At 39.2% G+C, this 18,435-nt stretch overlaps 1 protein-coding gene across 2 annotated transcripts; it reads left to right on the top strand.

Annotated features, from left to right (window-relative positions):
• Positions 1–1,166: 1,166 nt before the first annotated feature.
• Positions 1,167–17,857, top strand: LOC117291474 (aqualysin-1-like). Of its 2 annotated transcripts, none has more exons than XM_033773196.1 (9): positions 1,167–1,294; positions 6,031–6,155; positions 8,751–8,897; positions 9,533–9,665; positions 11,675–11,781; positions 14,271–14,415; positions 14,958–15,148; positions 15,767–15,938; positions 16,659–17,857. In XM_033773196.1, exons 2-9 carry the CDS (start codon positions 6,036–6,038, stop codon positions 16,790–16,792), a joined length of 1,149 nt encoding a protein of 382 aa, XP_033629087.1. In that variant the 5' UTR covers positions 1,167–1,294; positions 6,031–6,035; the 3' UTR covers positions 16,793–17,857. The 2 variants fall into 2 exon arrangements, with proteins under 2 accessions (XP_033629087.1, XP_033629088.1); XM_033773197.1 differs by having other exon boundaries at positions 1,271–1,330.
• Positions 17,858–18,435: the final 578 nt, after the last annotated feature.

The raw sequence follows: 18,435 nt of genomic DNA, 5'->3' as shown, positions 1-18,435 counted from the left end.
TATAGGAAAGAGCGGATACCAGGGAAAACCTAACCTGCCTGTACCAGTTGGTGGCGCTATAACAACTCGTCGGACATGTCCAACGCAATTTTATGCAAATTATTTACTCTTACTATGTTGACGAGGCGCTTTGACACTAGGGTGTTGGGGTGGGGGGGGGGCACAAGACGATGACAACACAAATGACAATATCAAGGGTTGGAAGACGGGGACAAATTTATAAATTATTGACTGAGGTAGCCTAAAAAGGGGAATATCCGTTGGGAAAGTGAGGAGTAACCTCTATGAAAAAGAGCCTGGAATGGTATCTGTTAGAGGAGAGACGGCTTAGACGCTAATTGACTCTTCTCTACAAAGCAGCCAACCAACCCGCAGCCGTCGACATAAGTAAATTCGCCATCAACAAAAAAGACAGTCATCATCGTCCTACAACCAGACATACATCAGCCACCTCATACATGAATTACCCAAAAGGGATAGGGTTTTACGTTTCAGTTATTGGATGTTCAGACCATGGGTTAAATGGTCTGAATGCACCTCATCGACAGTTTTTCCCTACTCAAACGATCAGTCTCTCGGTGGTTACCTACTGCCCCAATGTCATGTAAAATTATATCAGAAATGGAGTGATTAGGTCGAAACAGCAGGCGATAAGTTTTGTTTTTTGGTTTTTTTTGCATTCAATATTGTTCTACCAAAGTAGTTCATCAGAGCAGCTTAACAACAAAATACATAACATCAATTTCCTCTTTTTCAAGATGTTACAGGTTCACCAACAGGCCGTTAACCATGGTTCAATTGTATTATAGTACTTCACAAGAAGACTCATGGGCTTTTCGAAGAATCCCCAAGCAACGACTGCCAAGTTCATTACAATTAATTAGGCCAGCCGGCACTGTACCAACAACATTCAAAATTCATTAAGTTATTAGCAATGCTTCAACGGACCATGGAGCAATAAACTATGAACGGACCCACATGTCCATGGTTTTATGATTAAACTACACATAAATCGAGGTTGTAGAGTGACAAACAGATGTCACTATTTTCATTCACGTTGGTCCAATACTCATAAGATCCAATTAGTTTAGTTCCTCGGCACAGAAAAACTAATCATGCCGAACTCTTTAAATGAAAGTCATCCATTACCAAGCAGAGAAGGGTATTATTTTAATGTCGAGAAAGTTGTATAAAATTCGAGGCAGACAACCACTTGCCGCAGTGGAGTTTTGTGAATGAGAGCGTGTTGATTCCACTTGGTGCAAGTCGTCATACGCATAAGTCCACGTGAGAGGTAAGCTAGGCGGATTAAAGGCTCTGGACATTATTGGTAATAACTCAAATAATTATTAGCATAAACCTTTACTTGGTAACAAGTAATTGGGAGCTTTTGATAGTACAAAACATTGTGAGAAACGGCTCCCTCTAGTGTAACGTAGTTTTCGAGAAAGAACAATAATTTTCAACGAGTTTGATTTCGAGACCTCAGAATTACATTTTTGAGGTTCCCGAAATTAAGCACTTCGTGAGACAAGGGTGTTTTTTTCTTTCCATTATTATCTCCCAACTTCGACGACCAATTGAGATCAACCAAGGGTGTCCAGTATATTTAAAGGCACTGTACACCTATGGTTATTGTCAAAGACCAGTGTTCTCACTTGGTATTTACTAACATAATCATCAACTAACAAGCCTGTGAAAATTTGAGCTCATCGAGGTTGCGAGAAAATGATAAGAGAAAAAACACCATTGTTGGACGAATTTGTGTGCTTTCAGATAGGAATAAAAGACTTCTGGCTCAAAGTCTTTTATTACTTCAATGAGAAATTACCCCTTTCTCAAAATCTACTTCAGAGGGAGCCGTTTCTCACAATGTTTTATACTATCAACAGATCTCCAATGCTCGTTACCAAGTCAGTCTGTAAGTTAATCATTTTTGGGGGGTAATTACCAATGTGTACCTTCCCTTTAAAGGCACTGGACACCTGTAGTTATTGTCATAGACGAGCGTTCTCTTTTGGTGGTTCCAAATATATGCATATATTATAATAACAAATCTGTGAACATTTTGACTAAATTGGTCGTCGATGTTGCCAGAAAAAACACCCTTGTCGCACAAGTTGAGTATTTCCAGATGCTTGAATTCGAGACCTCTATCTGATGAGGTCTCTTAATTCAATTATTTTAGTGAGATTACTTTTTTTCTCAAAAACTACTTTACTTCAGAGGGAGCCGTTTCTAACAGTGTCTTATACTATCAATTGCTCTCCATTGCTCGTTACCAAACAATAAGACTCACTTAGTAATGGAGATAGTAAGTGATAGTAGCGAGAAACGGCTCCCTCTGAAGTAACGTAGTTTTCCAGAAAAAGGTAATAGTCTACTAAAATATTTGATTTTGATTTCGAGAGCTCCAAATTTGAAAGCATCTGAAAGCACACAACTTCGTGTGACAAGGGTGTTTTTCTTCCATTTTATCTCGCAACTTCGACGACCACTTGAGTTCAAATTCCCACAGGTTTGTTGAGATACACCAAAGGAGAAGACCGGTCTTTGTCAATTACCAAAGGTGACCAGTGTCTTTAAATTCTCATTGGTATTATTCACAATACAATAAAAAGAATCGCGACTATTAATACGTCACGTTTCCGTCACGATAACAGTTTTTAAGTTTAGATAAAAAGGTAATAGATAAACAAAATTACTACCAAAAAAAAAAACGAAAAGCATGCATGGCGTCAACATTGATTTTCATTACGTCCGTTGGATTAATCGAATTGGCCTAATTTATAAAAAGGCATGCTGGGCAGTTAATCTTTTTAATATAATACCCTTGAAGGCAATTTGCTTTAAAGGCAGTGGACACCATTGGTAACTACTCAAAATAATTATTAGCATAAAACCTCACTTGGTAACGAGTAATGGGGAGAGGTTGGTAGTGTAAAACATTGTGAGAAACGGCTCCCTCTGAAGTAAAGTAGTTTTCGAGATAGAAGTAATTTTCCACGAATTTGATTTCGAGACCTCAAGTTTAGAACTTGAGGTCTCGAAATCAACCATAAACGCACACAACTTTGTGTGACAAGGGTGTTTTCTTCTTCCATTATTATCTCGCAACTTTGATGACCGATTGAGCTCAAATTCACAGGTTAGTTATTTTATGCATATGTTGAGATACACCAACTATGAAGGCTAGTCTTTGACAATTACCAATAGTGTCCACTGCCTTTAAAGGCACTGGACACTAGTATTGGAAATTACACAAAATAATTGTTAGCATAAAAACTGATTTGGTAACAAGCAATGAAGAGCTGTTGATAGTATACAACATGCTGAGAAACGGCTCCCTCTGAAGTAACGTGGTTTTTGAGAAAGAAGTAATTTTTCACGAAAATAAATTATTATTTGAATTTGATTTCGATTACACAGCCTTGTATGACAAGGGTGTTTTTTCTTCCATTATTATCTCACAACTTTATCTCGACCAATTGCGCTCAAATTTTCACAGGTGTGTTATTGTATGCATGTTGGTACACAGCAAGTGGGAGGACTGGTATTTGAAATTTTTCAAAGGTGGCCAGTGTCTCTCAGTCTGTTAATGATTCTCCAGTTGCAGTTGTAAAACTGATAAGAGCATGAATAACAAAAACGGTGTCAAACAAAATTGAATAATAATAATTAACTAATCTTGTTTGTGTTAAATTGGTTTTCACTCTTACAAAAATACTTCATCTAAACATGGCCGTGTAATTCGACAACAGCATTATAATTTCATGCAATAAATATCAATATTTCCATAGTGACATTTATTTAGGTGACAATGGTAAATGGTTAACTTTCATAATCGGTAAGCGATCGGTAAAATTAACACGTCTTTGGCGAAGCTATAGAATTCATTGCCTGCAACAATCACGAGTAATCTATTTACGGTTTAAAGGCAGTGGACACTAATGGTAATTAATCAAAATAATTACTAGCCTAAAACCTTACTTGGTAACGAGCAATGGAGAGATGTTGATAGTATAAAACATTGTGAGAAATGGCTCCCTCTGAAGTAACGTAGTTTTCGAGAAAGAAGTAATTTTTCATGAATTTGATTTCGAGGCCTCATATAATTAGATTTTGCGGTCTCGAAATCAAGCATCTTATAGCACACAACTTCGTGGGACAAGGGTGATTTTTCTTTCATTATTATCTCGCAACTTTGACGACCAATTGAGCTCAAATTTCCACAGGTTTGTTATGTTATGCATATGTTGAGATACACCAACTGAGAAGACTGGTCTTGGACGAAAACCATTAGTGTCCAGTGTTCTTAAGCAAACATGGACGCTGAAAGACTTACTTTTCACACTTATTGAATCAACTCCCCCTGACGTCACCGTCACCAATAATCTTGGTTGGGACATGGTGTGAATGTACTTTTCTGAAACTGTAGATATGCCATAACAAAATATTAATTACAAATGAAAGTTTTGTCAGGTCAAAAAGGGTGGATCATAAATTAAAAAACAAAAACAATAATCGTTCTGTCAATATCACGCGACTAGTATTGTTTACACAACCCAGATAACAATGGCTCGAGGTCTGTTTTTGCTGACGTACACAAATCAACAATGAGTCTAACGAGGAATAAATTAATAACCACTGACCGTCAATAATCAACCATAGTTTGCTTTAATAGCCACAATGGCATTACTGCTGGGACAAGAGTGGACACAAGTAGGATACAGCTTCCGGAAAATGGATTTACGGACGTACGGTTAAAATCGACCGGAATTTGATAGTTTCTTTGGACTTAAGGTTTGGAGCAAGGAAATGCAGCGATGAGGTATAACTATTTTAAAGGGGTTTGATACCTTTTGGAGATAATTTTTTGGGGGCCAAGACATGAATCCCTACTCACTGTGAATGAAGATGTATGCGAGGTTATTTTCTTGTAGAAGTTTTAGCTTCACTGAGAAAATATGTGACAATCACAGAGCAAGTTGTTAGAAGAGTTGCGTCAATCCGTTATACATTCTATAAAAAATATCCGTCTCATTGAGAAGAAAATCATTTTCGTGAACTTGTTTTTTTCTTTCTCAAAAACTATTTAAAAGCCATTATACACAGAAAGAATTAAATAAAAGTTCACAGATTTACAAATAACTTACAGGGTTTACAGAAGGTAATGGTGAAAGACTTCTCTTCAAATGTTATTCCATGAAACGCTTTACTTTTTGAGAAAACATTAAAACAATTATCAATTCTCGACATCGAGAATTACGGATTTATTTTAAACACATGTCATGACACGGCTAAACGCGCGGAAACAAGGGTGGGTTTTCCCGTTATTTTCTCCCGACTTTGATGACCGATTGAGCCTAAATTTTCACAGGTTTGTTATTTTATATATAAGTTGTGATACACTAAGTTTGGGCCTTGGACAATACTGTTTACCGAAAGTGTCCAATGGCTTTAAGGAAATCTTTCTGCTATCATTTTTTTTAAACCATGGATAAAGTTTCTGGTAAATCTTTAGAATTTGGTGTTTTATATCGTACACATATTTCGTACACCAAAACCCTTTAAGCTTTAAGTATATATAGTTTATGCATATCTGGCATGAATTATGCTTTAGAAATCAACAAGCTAATTAAATGTTGCATGAAATAACAATTAAAATGTGAGAAAAACAATACTCAAATGAAATTATCAGCAACAAAATAGGCATGTCATGTCAGGCCCCGGCAACAGTCCCGATGTGGGATTCGAACTTGGTTTAGGCGTATCGGTCAATATTTATCAAAACCTCAATTCTGGAGATATTAAACATAGGCTATGTTCCTAATCTGATGCAATGCAACACCGACACTGTAATTATGTTGTGTGTCGTCACCAAACACGTTTCCCACGTACCAGTGCTTCCCTGTGTCTGTAAAAACAACCCACACGCAAAATACTCGGGTTGGACTTGAACACATGGGTGCCGCATTACTCCGTTTCCGTATTGCTCTACCCATTGGTCATAATTTTGTTTCTTTTCAGACATCATGAAGATTTGGATTTTGACGCTATTTGTGGCGAGTTGTAACGCCGTTCACAAAGCGCCATTTCTGACGGCAGCCAGAGGCGGGTATAGAGTTCACGGAAAGTATCTAATCAAATTAAAGGTAGGTTTTTAGAAAGTAAGAAACAAAATAGATTGAAATACGTTTGACTGTTAACCACTCTTGAAGGCACATGACACCGTTGGTAATTGTCAGGGGCCAGTTCCCACTTGGTGTAGCCCAACATAGGCCTCTCTTGATACTTATGCATGACGTCATAATTCTTACCCAACATGAGGCTATGGGCGCACTTCCCCCATCCCTTGCAGCGGCTGCGCCCATCGCCTCGTTTTGAGTTAGCATTGTGACGTACACCTCATGCATTAAGAGAGGCGGACATAATGGTAATAACAAACATGTGGAAACTTTGACTCACTATTGGTCATCGAAGTTGCAAGAGAACAGTGTTCGAAATTTGTGTGCTTTTAAATGCCTGCATAAAATGTTTCAGGCCTGGAGTTTTGACAGTGAGAAATCACATCTTTCTCAAAAACTGTGTTATGTTTTATATAGGTTTTTAAAATGATACCACAATTGCAATGAGTACATGTTGCTGGACTTGACCACGTTAATGAGAATGAGACAAAGTCACAAATCAAATGTGCCAAAATTAGCAATTTTGTGTTACTGTGTGAACAATCAAATTGACACTGTAATTCAAACAAGCAAGACAACTTACTGATCTTAATCCATTTGATTGAGACAAGAAGTTTATGGTATAGAGCAAGACAACTAACTGATCTTAATACACTTTATTGATTAAACAAATTCAGTAACGAGTGGATGATCCGAAGGCGTTGATGACAGCCTGGCACCTTCTTCTCATGCTGCACACAAGTCTTGTGATGCGCTGATGATGAGGGATGGCAGTCCATTCCTCATTAAGGAACCTGGTTCGGTCAGCCAGGATTCAGGTCTGGACTGTTAGCGGGCCAATCCATCCGGTGCACCCCAACATTTTTCAGGTAGTCAGTCACCAGTAGGGCTCGATGGGGGCGAGCGTTGTCATCTTGAAAGATGGCACTTGGTCCAAGAGTCTGCAAGTATGGGACTGCATTCGGCTGTAGAATATCGTCTTGCAAATACCCATCAAACAAGGTGTTTTTCAAGAGATGAGGGTAAATTGTGTCCGATGAGCTCACTGGTGCAAATCATTGTGTAAACCATTAATGGTTCTGAAAAGCTTGATCGGTTTGATTAATGAGCATTACCTATTGACCATTCACAGACAACGGTAATTTTGGCACATTTGATTTGTGACTTTGCCTCATTGTTATTCGTGTAGCCAAGTCCAGCAACATGTAATCATTGCAAATGTGGTATCATTTTAAAGAGGAACAGTTCAGCTTTGCATTGATATATACCATATACAAAGAGAGTATTCAATAATAACAAATATACTGGATTGAAAAAAGTTTCCTTACTTTTTGTGAGCAGTTTATTTCGCGCGAAATCAAATGCTAGTGGAAAGGGTCATTCGATTTCGTTTTATGGTTAATCAAATGTAATGTTGCGTCATTCGATTTTAATTTTTTTTTAATTCAATTTAACCATTCATCAAAGCTGCATTCAAATTCGCAGACGCTTCTTGAGGCGTGTGTGTCACGAAAAAGAATGACGATACGCTTATTTGAACAGAGTGTTAAAGGAAATTGACTAGACTCAAAATGAAATTGAATGGCCGAATTCTGCATTTGACACGCAGTAACAACTGAAGCCTCGGCAAAACTGCTTTAACTCGAACGCATAATAATGAAATTGGCTGCTCATTTTCTTAATTTGACCGAGAAAACCTATACTATCAACACCTCTCCATTACTTGTCACAAAGTAAGTTTTTATGCCAACAATTATTTTGAGAAATTACCAATAGTGCCCAGCGCCTTCAAGACGACGTATTTATTTGCACCTAAGGGTGGTCAGTGGACGTGACCGATTCACTCGACTGCTCTGTTCCCATCTTTTTAGTTTATAAAACAAAAATTATAGAAAAGTAACTGAGATAAAAATTCAATTAATTTAAAATATTTATTTATGTTCCGCTCTTTGCCTCTAATTTCCGTCTTTTTAGCTTCTTAGATGTAAACAGATAAAGTGAACTTTAATTAAATAAAATTAGAGTCAGACTTTCGTTAAAGGAGTATGTTTATTTTTGTATACATAATTATTAATCTAACGTTATTATTGCACTTAAAGGCACTGGACACTGTTTGTAATTACTCAAAATAATTACTTTTTCAACGATCAATAGAGAGCTGTTGATAGTATGACACATTATGGGAAACGGCTCCCTCTGAAGTAATGTAGTTTCGAGAAAGAAGTAATTTTCCATCGAAATATTTGAGTTTGAATTCGAGACCTCAGAAATAGATTATCAGGTCCCGAAATCAAGCATCTGAAAGCACACAACTTCGTGTGACAAGGGTGCTTTTCTTTTATTATTATCTCGCAACTTCGACGACCAATTTAGTTCAAATGTTCACAGGTTTGTTATTTTGTGCATATAGTTTGGGGTACACCAAGTGAGAAGACTTGTCTTTGACGAACCAATGGTGTCCAGTGCCTTAAGTTATGATGATACTGATGATTGATACAACTCTGCATGTTGCTGTATCTTTCACTGACACAAAATGTGTGACTTTCGTTTGTGTACTTATAGGATGATTCCAATGTAAATGGATTTTTGTCAGTAATGCGTGGCCAAGACAGTAGAGCTTTTCGTACTGGACAAGCCAGGATTACGGCACGTCAGTATGATGTCATACAGGGTTTTCAGGCCTCCTTAAGCCCCCCGTTGCTAGATAAGGTAAGATTGAAGTAAGAGAATCGTACAGTTTTAGGTCATGTGATTCAATCCGCCCACAAAATGGAGATATGCGCATTATGCGCATGACGTCATTTCGAGTGTTGCGCCCTTGGCTCCAATGGACCGAGCCTTATTAAAAATTGTCGGCCTACGACACAAGTACATACTTGAGACCCCCCCCCCCACCATCGGGGATTTTTCTAATAAGGTCCAGAAAAATTGTTCCTTTGTTGCTCACAAGTGTGTGACCCGTTTTCATGATGGCCGCTTTCCTAATTCGAATTTAGCTCTCCTGCAGCGACCCCCCCCCCCCACCACCTTTGGTGACTTGCGTAGCTCGGGAGGACCCTGGGCTAGTCCCGTAAAACAGAAAATACGAATGAAGTTAAAATGTCACTTCAATTACTTCACTTTTGTGTTGTTTTTTTAAACACTGAGAGTCTTATAATTGTTTGCTTTAGTGTTTTTGAAATTTGGTTGTATACAACATTTGTGGGTTGCAACCACCACAGATTTGCGTTTTCTTGTTTTCAATATGGCGGCTTGATGACGTCAGTTCTACAGTGCGTATGAGTTTCTATTTTAAATCCATGATCCGATTACTCACTGGGGTCTTCGTTCGATTTCCAATTCAGGTTCGAAAATTGCCGGAGGTGGACTACGTACAGGAATTAAACAAGGCCCGTTTGGGGGGTACTACGGCGAATTGGAACCTCGACCGTATCGACCAGGATCGTTTGCCGCTAGACAATCACTACAACGTGGTTGGTAAATACAACTCTCTTTGGTTATTATACACTCTCCCGATTGAGGTATTACAGCTAGACAATCATTACAACGTGGTTCCCGATTGAGGTATTACAGCTAGACAATCATTACAACGTGGTTGGTAAATACAACTCTCTTCAGTTATACTCTCCCAATTGATGTATTACCCGGTTTAACCTTCTGAAACCTGCAAAAACTCAAAACAGGGTGTTTATACCCTGGTTGAATCTTGGAGAGCTGAGCGGTGAAATTGGATTTAAACTCGGACTCTGCGCCAGTTTAACCCATTTCTGGGTCATGGACACAGATTGCGGGTCATATAGACCCAGAAATGGGTCAGGCCCCACGGGGGGAAAGGAGCTAAGAGATATAAAGATCTTCTACCAATATTCAAACTGTTATAACAACAACGTTCGACAACGTCATTTAATTAAAGGCACCTTTGGTAACTGTCGTAGACCAGATTCTCACACAACTTTCGCAACTTAAAAATTGGCATAAAATAACAAATCTGTGAAAACTTGGACCCATTGGTCATCGAAGTTGCAAGAAAATAATTAAGGAAAAAACACCTATGTTGCAAAAGTTTGTGTGCTTACAGATGCCTAAAAAGGCCTCAAGCTTGAAGTTTCTCACAATGTTTTTATACCATCAACCTCTCCCCATTACTCGTCACTAAGAAAGGTTTTATGCTAATAATTATTTTGAGTAATTACCAATAGTGTCCACTGCCTTTAATACTTGAGTGAGAAAGTACCTCTTCCTCAAAAAACTGCGTTACTTCATCAGAGGGAACTTGTTCACATTGTTCTATCAACAGCACTCAATTTCTAGCTATTTATTAACTTATTTTATTCTAGTATAACAACCAACAGTGTCCAGTGCTTTGAAAGGCAGTGGACACTATTGGTAATTACTCAAAATAATTATTAGCCTAAAACCTTACATGGTAGCGAGTAATGGGGAGAGGTTGATAGTATAAAACATTGTGAGAAACGGCTCCCTCTGAAGTGACATAGTTTTCGAGAAAGAAGTAATTTTCCACGAATTTGATTTCGAGACCTCAAGTTTAGAATTTGAGGTCTCAAAATCAAGCATCTGAAAGCACACAACTTCGTGTGGTCAGGGTGTTTTTTTCTTCCATTATTATCTCGCAAATTCGATGACCAATTGAGCTCAAGTTTTCACAGGTTTGTTGAGATACAGCAAGTGAGAAGACTTGTCTTTGACAATTACCAACAGTGTCCACTGTCTGTAAACCATGTTACAGGAAATGTATACGTTTGTACTCTTAAACTAAAGCCAATACAAACTATTGGTTAAAAGCTTACAACAGCTGTCGATATAAAAAAGCATTTCAGAAAGATTTCACTTCAAAGTAAAAGTGGTTATGTAAGAAATATATCAATTATTATTCTCCAATTTTGAATCTGAGAACTGAACGCTTCCCAAATTATGTATGATTTTTCTTTCTGTCGGCGATATATAAAATAAAAGCACCTTTTGGAATTAAATTTTCACAGTTCGTTTTATATGGGGTGCGTTCGATTAGCCTCCCTGGGTAGACCCCGCGTGCTCACACGAGTGAGCCTCTGACAGAGCTTAACAAACGATAACTCACCCTCTCGTGGTGACGTCATGCACCTCGTTTCACCCCCAAGTGACCCACTCCACAAGCAGGGCACAGGGGGCTGACCCGGGTGAGCCACAGGAATGACGTCAAAGCTATTCAAACGCACCGGGGGCAGACTTTCCAAAGTATTAAGTCTTTGGTAATTACATACAGAAAGTCGTCAGCCGAATCGATTTAAAGAAGAAAAGCGCGCCCTCTGTCGGGTTATCACGTTTACGTTACGTTACATTACGTTAGGTTACGCTACGTTACGTTACATTAAGTTACGTTGCGAGATAGTGACGTCTTTAACCAAGACTAGGAACTGTATAGGGCAAACGACTTGTATTGAACTTGCCAATTTATGATGTTGGGTTTTTTTTTTTTTTTTTTTCAGGAACCGGCCAGGGTGTCAATGTGTATGTCATTGATACTGGGATCAACCCAAAACACTATGATTTTGGAGGCAGAGCGAGTGTACTATTCGACGCAAATGGCGGCAATGTAAGTATAAGTCAATGTGAACCCGATTTCATCTAGCAAGCACAAAGGGCAACACCTTTTGACAACTTCGAGCGCGCAAATCCAAGGCCCAATTTCATAGGGCTGCTTATAGGCGCTGGGCACTATGGGAGACTTTCTGGGACGATAGAGGGCAGCAGACTTACCGGGTAAATCCATTGTTCTCAGAATTATGCGCATGTTCAGAACTACGTAAACAATGGAAATTTACCCGGTATGTCTGCTGCCACCTAGCGTTGGAAAGTCTCCTATTGGTAATTACTCAAAATAATTATTTGCATAACAAAAAACTAGGTAACGAGCAATTGAGAGCTGTTGATGGTATAAAACACTACGAGAAAACGGCTCCATCTGAAGTAACGTATTGTTTGAGAAAGAAGTAACTTCTCACTAAAATATTTGAATCGAATTCGAGACCTCAGCTTAGGTCTCAAATTCAAGCATCTGAAAGCACACACCTTGTGCGACAACGGTGTTTTTTTTTCTTCCATTATTCTCTCGCAACTTTGACGATCACAATTGAGTTCAAATTTTCAAAGGTTTTTTATTTTATGCGTTATGTTGAGATACAACAAGTGAGAGGACTGGTTTGGCAACCACCAAATGTGCCCAGAGCCTTTAAGCAGAAAACATTGCCTTAAAATAACAACTGTCTGCTATGCAGATTAATGTGTAGGATACCAGTCACAAATTGTATAGTGACATGGCAATTTAGCTAGTAATTTTTTTTCTGGTAAGCATAATTTAGCTTAGCTTAGCAACTTTTGTGCTTAAGCAGCTCGATGGAATTGGGCCATATGAAAACCTACTGTTTTATGCTGTTTTCTAAATGCATTTTGTGGTAAACACACACACACAGCTGTTTGTATCGCAACACAAAGGCTGCATTTCGAAAGTTAACCTAAACACAAATTAACGCAGAATTTTTATGAAATATTATTTTGACAGTACCCCCAGGGATTGACAGATGCATTGGATAACCTAAACAAAATACGAACCAAACACTTTTGTTTTTAAAGTAAGCCCCAGGGATTTGTTATTAAATGCATTGGGGGTGAAACAGACTGTTGTTTAGATTGAACGATTCAGATTCTTCCTCAGAAAACTCAAATTATTCAAGGATGGACTTTGCGAAAACCTGAACATTTGAGTAAAGACACTGGACACTTTTGGTAATTTGTCAGAGACCAGTCTTCTCATTTGGTGTATCTGAACATGCATAAACAAACCTGTGAAACTTGAACTCAATTGGTGGTCAAAATTGCGAGAGAATAATGGAAGGGAAAAACACCCTTTTGTCGCACAAATTGTGCTTTTAAGGTGTCTTAAAAAGTCTATGTAACTTTTGTAGGACAAAAAAACACAATGTCCACAGATTTACACTAAACTTACACAGTTTGAAGATAATGATAGTAGAAAGCTTCCCTGAAAATATTACGTGCTGAGGTGCTGTAGTTTTTTTGAAATGAGTAAAACAATGTCATGAAAATAATTTTCGTCTCATGAGACGAAAATTATTTTAATCATTTACAAACGTATTTTCATGACATTGTTTCACTCTCAAAAACTACAGAAGCTTTCCACTATCATTATCTTCAAACCGTGTTAGTTTAATGTAAGTCTATGGACATTTTGAAAAGGTACCCAAATCCTTTAAATTCGAGACGTCAGCTGAGGTCTCGAATTCAGTTCAAATATTTAAGTGGGAAATTACTTCTTTCTAAAAAACTACGTTACTTCAGAGGGAGCCGTTTCTCACAATGTTTTATACTGTCAACAGCTTTCCATTGCTCGTAACCAAGTAAGTTTTTATGCTAACAATTATTTTGTGTAATTACAAATAGTGTCCAGTGCCTTAAACCATCATTAGTTGTCAATTAATTTGTGATGTATTTGTATCAGCGATTAGAGTGCCGGGTTCTGATCCATTCCTGTGTCATATAAGGTTATGACCCGGGTGCTGTGTCTAGTCAAATACGTGGGATCTAACTGGCAATCCCAAAATCTTCTAGATGGTCTATAGAGATTGTATCTCACAACTCCAGGGGCGGACCCACAAGTATTTTCACGGGTGGGGTCAGATGTTTCAAACAATTTAGACTAAGGCTCGTTTAAGACAGCGGACTAGTATGTGTTGTGAAAAAAATGCAGTGTGTAAACAACGTTGCCAGGGCCACTTAAACTTTAAATTATGCTCCTCCTTATTGTATTCTGTTTAAAGTCACGGGGAACGGGATTTCACCTAAATCCTACGCATGCAAAGTAATACAACAAGTAGCAAATATTATTAGCCAGTCGCTATTGGCAGTACATACAACGCACACAGGGTTAACATCTGAAAGGTTTTCGGATCAATTTGACCCAGATTCCCGGTCAAGTGATCCAGAAACTGACCAGGCTCCCCTTTATGAATCCCAGTCAGTATTTTGATCGAACGCTTTGTTTTAGAGTGACTTACCCCTTCTTTGCAGGGTTTGGACTGTAACGGCCACGGCAGTCATGTAGCAGGTACTATTGGAGGGACTGTGTTTGGCGTAGCGAAAGGAGTCAATATCTTCAGCCTTAAAGTTCTGCCAGCTTGTTCTGAGGAGTCAGATGAGGGTAAAATCATTCAAGGTCAGTTTCACAATCATTTTGGGTTTTAACTGTTGGGGTTGGACGAAAACGTACACAAAATATATAGTATAGCTCTTTAGTAGGCATTTTACACGACCGAGAATCTCGAAAGAATCTATAGTTGTTGCTGTTGTTGTTGGTTTACCTTCCTTCACGCGTTACCGTTAGTTAACGCACCGGTGTGGCAGGAGATTCTGTACCCATGTTTTATTCGGTCCCCCAATATAGCAAACTTTGTACAAACTTCTTCTGATAGCGCCCTCTGTTGAATCATCCTCCTCAGCCATGTTAATTTCCCATTGGGAGACCTAATCTCCGCTGGCGAACAGAATTCCCTGGGACACCGGTTGTGTCCGAAATAGCGACACCCTTAGCAACAGCCGTAGCCATAGCTGTAGACGCCAATTCGGGTACGGCCTCCTTATCGAGTTACGGAAGCTCGGAGTGTTTGTGTCGCGTTTTAATAAACGGGAGAGGGCGCGCTTGCTCTTTCATAGGAGTCAAACGATATCACTAAGAATCTGTTTTCTGTTTCTTTTTAGCTTTTGAATATCTGGTGACCAGAGTTCAGAGTCCAGCTGTTGTGTCCATGTCCATCTACGTTCCTGGTGGATCCGCCTACCTTGATGACGTCGTCAGGAACTTCATCCTCAAGACTAATACAACAGTCGTCGTGTGTGCTGGAAACGACGACACCGACGCCTGCTCTGATTCGCCAGGCAGGGTAGCCGAGGTGAGTAAAGTAGTAGCCTGAACAAGCCTTGAACCTACGTCAGGATCCTACCAAATGCACCTTTGCCATCGCATTCATTTCACATGGAGATTCACAGTCAAATCATATAATACGTATACAACAACATTTATATATTGTACATGCATGTAAATGAGGCATACACGTACTATAAACAATATGCACGCTGCATGCAGACGACCAAAAGTCCTAAAACAGCATTGGTCGTACGTATATGGGGGATAAGTGTGCTGCAACCTCCACATGATACATCTAGCGACCTCTTTATTGAATGTACAGGTGCAACTATAATCCCTGACAGTCGAAAGTGTCCTGGATAATTCATTTCCAAAAATGCTAGTTTTTTGTACCCCAACGTCGGGACAGAGATACAATAATGATGGTCTGTGAGGAAAGACCCAGGGGAAGACTGGTCAAGAAAGACACAGGCCTACAGCGAGAAGTGAGGCATTTTCCAGTGGTCTCAGCCTCAAATTGCACCCCGCTTAAATCACTGGTACCGCTCCGACCAAAGCCTGTATTTCCAGTGCCGCTGCTTTGAGTTCACTGGTATCAGAACCTGACAATTTTCGGAATAATTCTTATTTTCACTCGCTTCAGGTTCTGACTGTTGGTGCCGTCGATGATGATGATAACCGGGCAAGTTTCTCCAACTACGGCTCATGTGTAGACGTGTACGCTCCGGGTGTCGACATCCTCAGTGCTTCATATAGAGGAGAATATTACGTAGAAAGGTACTCCGGAACATCAATGGCGTGCCCTCACGTTTCTGGTAAGACTGGCTTGGTTCCGTCTATGGCTTGGGCACTGTCAGTCATGTTGATGATGTGTGCTTCAGGCACCTTGGTTGCGAAACCACGGCTTGAGCATTTTGGGAGTTGGCTCGGGCTTCGCCTGCCTGTTTGTTGTCACATTAAGAACAATACACATGTTAGACTAATAACTGACGAAGACCAAGCCCATTAAAGGCTAAGTCGTAGTTTCGAAAATGGCAAGGGCAGCGAAGCTTGCATGGCCCGATTATTGCCGAAAGAAATTTTAAAGAAATCGCTCCAATACGACAAACATACAAACACTTTCGCACTATGCCATTAAGTGTCACATAGACGTACAGCATACAAGCTGTAATGGCTGATGGACTTTTCAGATGTCGGGATCGGTCCACTGCAAGATGATGGCCTCACGATTGTCTCAAAATGTCTCTATTTTGTGTTTTGTATACCAACTGAATGTCCCCCATTGTTGTTCCAGCTCGTCTCTCCATCTGTTTCTCTCATGTCCTCTGTTGTTCCGTTTGCTCCCTTAATGGTGTCCACAGTGATTGATTGCTGAGCTCCAACAGTTATCTGTCCAGTGGACTGTTATCCTACCCACCTCCATTTTCCATCTTTCCTTTTTAATTGCTTCATATAGATGATTAATACAGCCTCCCTTTATTAATAGTATAAATATTACGTTTGTATTGATTGTCGTATTTTCTTTCGTTGTTCAGGTGCCGTTGCCCTCATGTTGGAGCTAACACAAAACTTGTCCACAAATGAAACCCATAAGACGATAGTGGAACAAGCTACCACTGGAGTCATTCAGGATCCAAAAGGGGCCAATCTCTTGCTGCGAGTCAATTGATTGAATAGTGTATCACAGGAGCGTTATCGGAAGACAAAAACATCTTCGGTATTCGTCGGGGGTTTCATGAGCCAAATACAATCGGACCTGTTCTTAGTGGATTTTATTTCATGTCATTCATTCATTCATTCTGGTTGTGAAGCAATGGTTCGAACTTAATCAATGTAGGCCTACTAGCCAAGAACCCATTAAAGTGAGAGCAGAAGAAAAAGTTTCAGGAAAAACCCCAGATAATTATTCCAGGGAAAGACCCTTGAAAACCCACGCAGCCACCAGAGGGACGGAAAACCCTATACACGAAGTGCCCCTTGTGAATTTGAACCAGGGTCCTTGGGACTTAATTGTCAAGACGTGGACTAGAACCCTGATCAGAAACACCAGAACCAAAGTGAGACAATACATTGAAGGAAGTTTCAGGAAAACCCCAGAAAATTATGTCAGGGAAGACCCTGGAAAACCATCAGTGGATCGTGGATGAAGTTTCGAAGTTGGTTTCAAGTCACGTTTAGTCCCCCCCCCAAAAAAAAAAAAACTTGTAATTGTCGTTGGTTTGTTTTCATACTGTCAGATCGATTAACCATAGACGTTTTGTACCAAACACAAGACTACATCTATTTTATACCCCAAAGAACCACCTGTACATGCACATGTACTGCATAATACAGATGCAGTGAGGTAATAAGTCACATGTAGAGCCGTGGTGCGCCCTCTTTTGACAAAGTTACACCTCGCATGACGTCATGGGCTCGATTGAAAAAAATTATCTCTTTCTGAAAATGATCCATGTTCCAAGACTGATACTAGGGTTGAGTAGCCAACCGGAAGGGAGGTTAACATTTTTGGGAATTGTTGACTCTTTAAAATAAATATGATAGAATATCTATATAATTGTAAGTCGGAATTCTAACATGATTTTCAAATTACGTGTTTTGTAGGAAATAGGTAATGACTCTTTTCAGACAACTCTGATTAGCTTAATTAATGAGTCCATGGTGACTCTGTTCTTCGAAATATATTGAACTTTTGAGATGTCAAATAAAACTGCGAACAAATACTGTAATAGTATTTATATGTGTGACTCATTGTCATCCCCCCTAAAAAAATAATAATAATACAATAAAAAATAAAATGGCTCAACAACCCCATTGCTTAGGTGTCTATCTCATGGAAGGCTTTGGTCTTACTTTCTTAATAGCAGTCTTGTAGGAAATGATAAATAAATGTACGGAGCCCCAAAAGGGAGTTTAAAACAATCAAATATCTTGGACACTATTGGTAATTGCTAAAGTCTAGTCTCCTCACTTGGTGTATCTCAACATACGCATCAAATAACAAACCTGTGAAAATTTGAGCTCAATCGGGCGTCGAACTTGCGAGATAATAATGAAAGAAAAAACACCCTTGTCACACGAAGTTGTGTGCTTTCAGATGCTTGATTTCGAGACCTCAAATTCTAAATCTGAGGTCTCGAAATCAAATTCATGGAAAATTACTTCTCTCTCCAAGACTCCCTTACTTCAGAGGGGACCGTTTCTCACAATGTTTTATACTATCAACCTCTCCCCATTACTCGTTACCAAGTAAGGTTTTATGCTAATAATTGTTTTGAGTAATTACAAATAGTGTCCACTGCCTTTAACAAC

Source organism: Asterias rubens, chromosome 6 (assembly GCF_902459465.1).
Source record: "Asterias rubens chromosome 6, eAstRub1.3, whole genome shotgun sequence".
Lineage (NCBI taxonomy): Eukaryota > Metazoa > Echinodermata > Asteroidea > Forcipulatida > Asteriidae > Asterias > Asterias rubens.
This window is presented reverse-complemented; position numbering and strand designations above follow the sequence as displayed.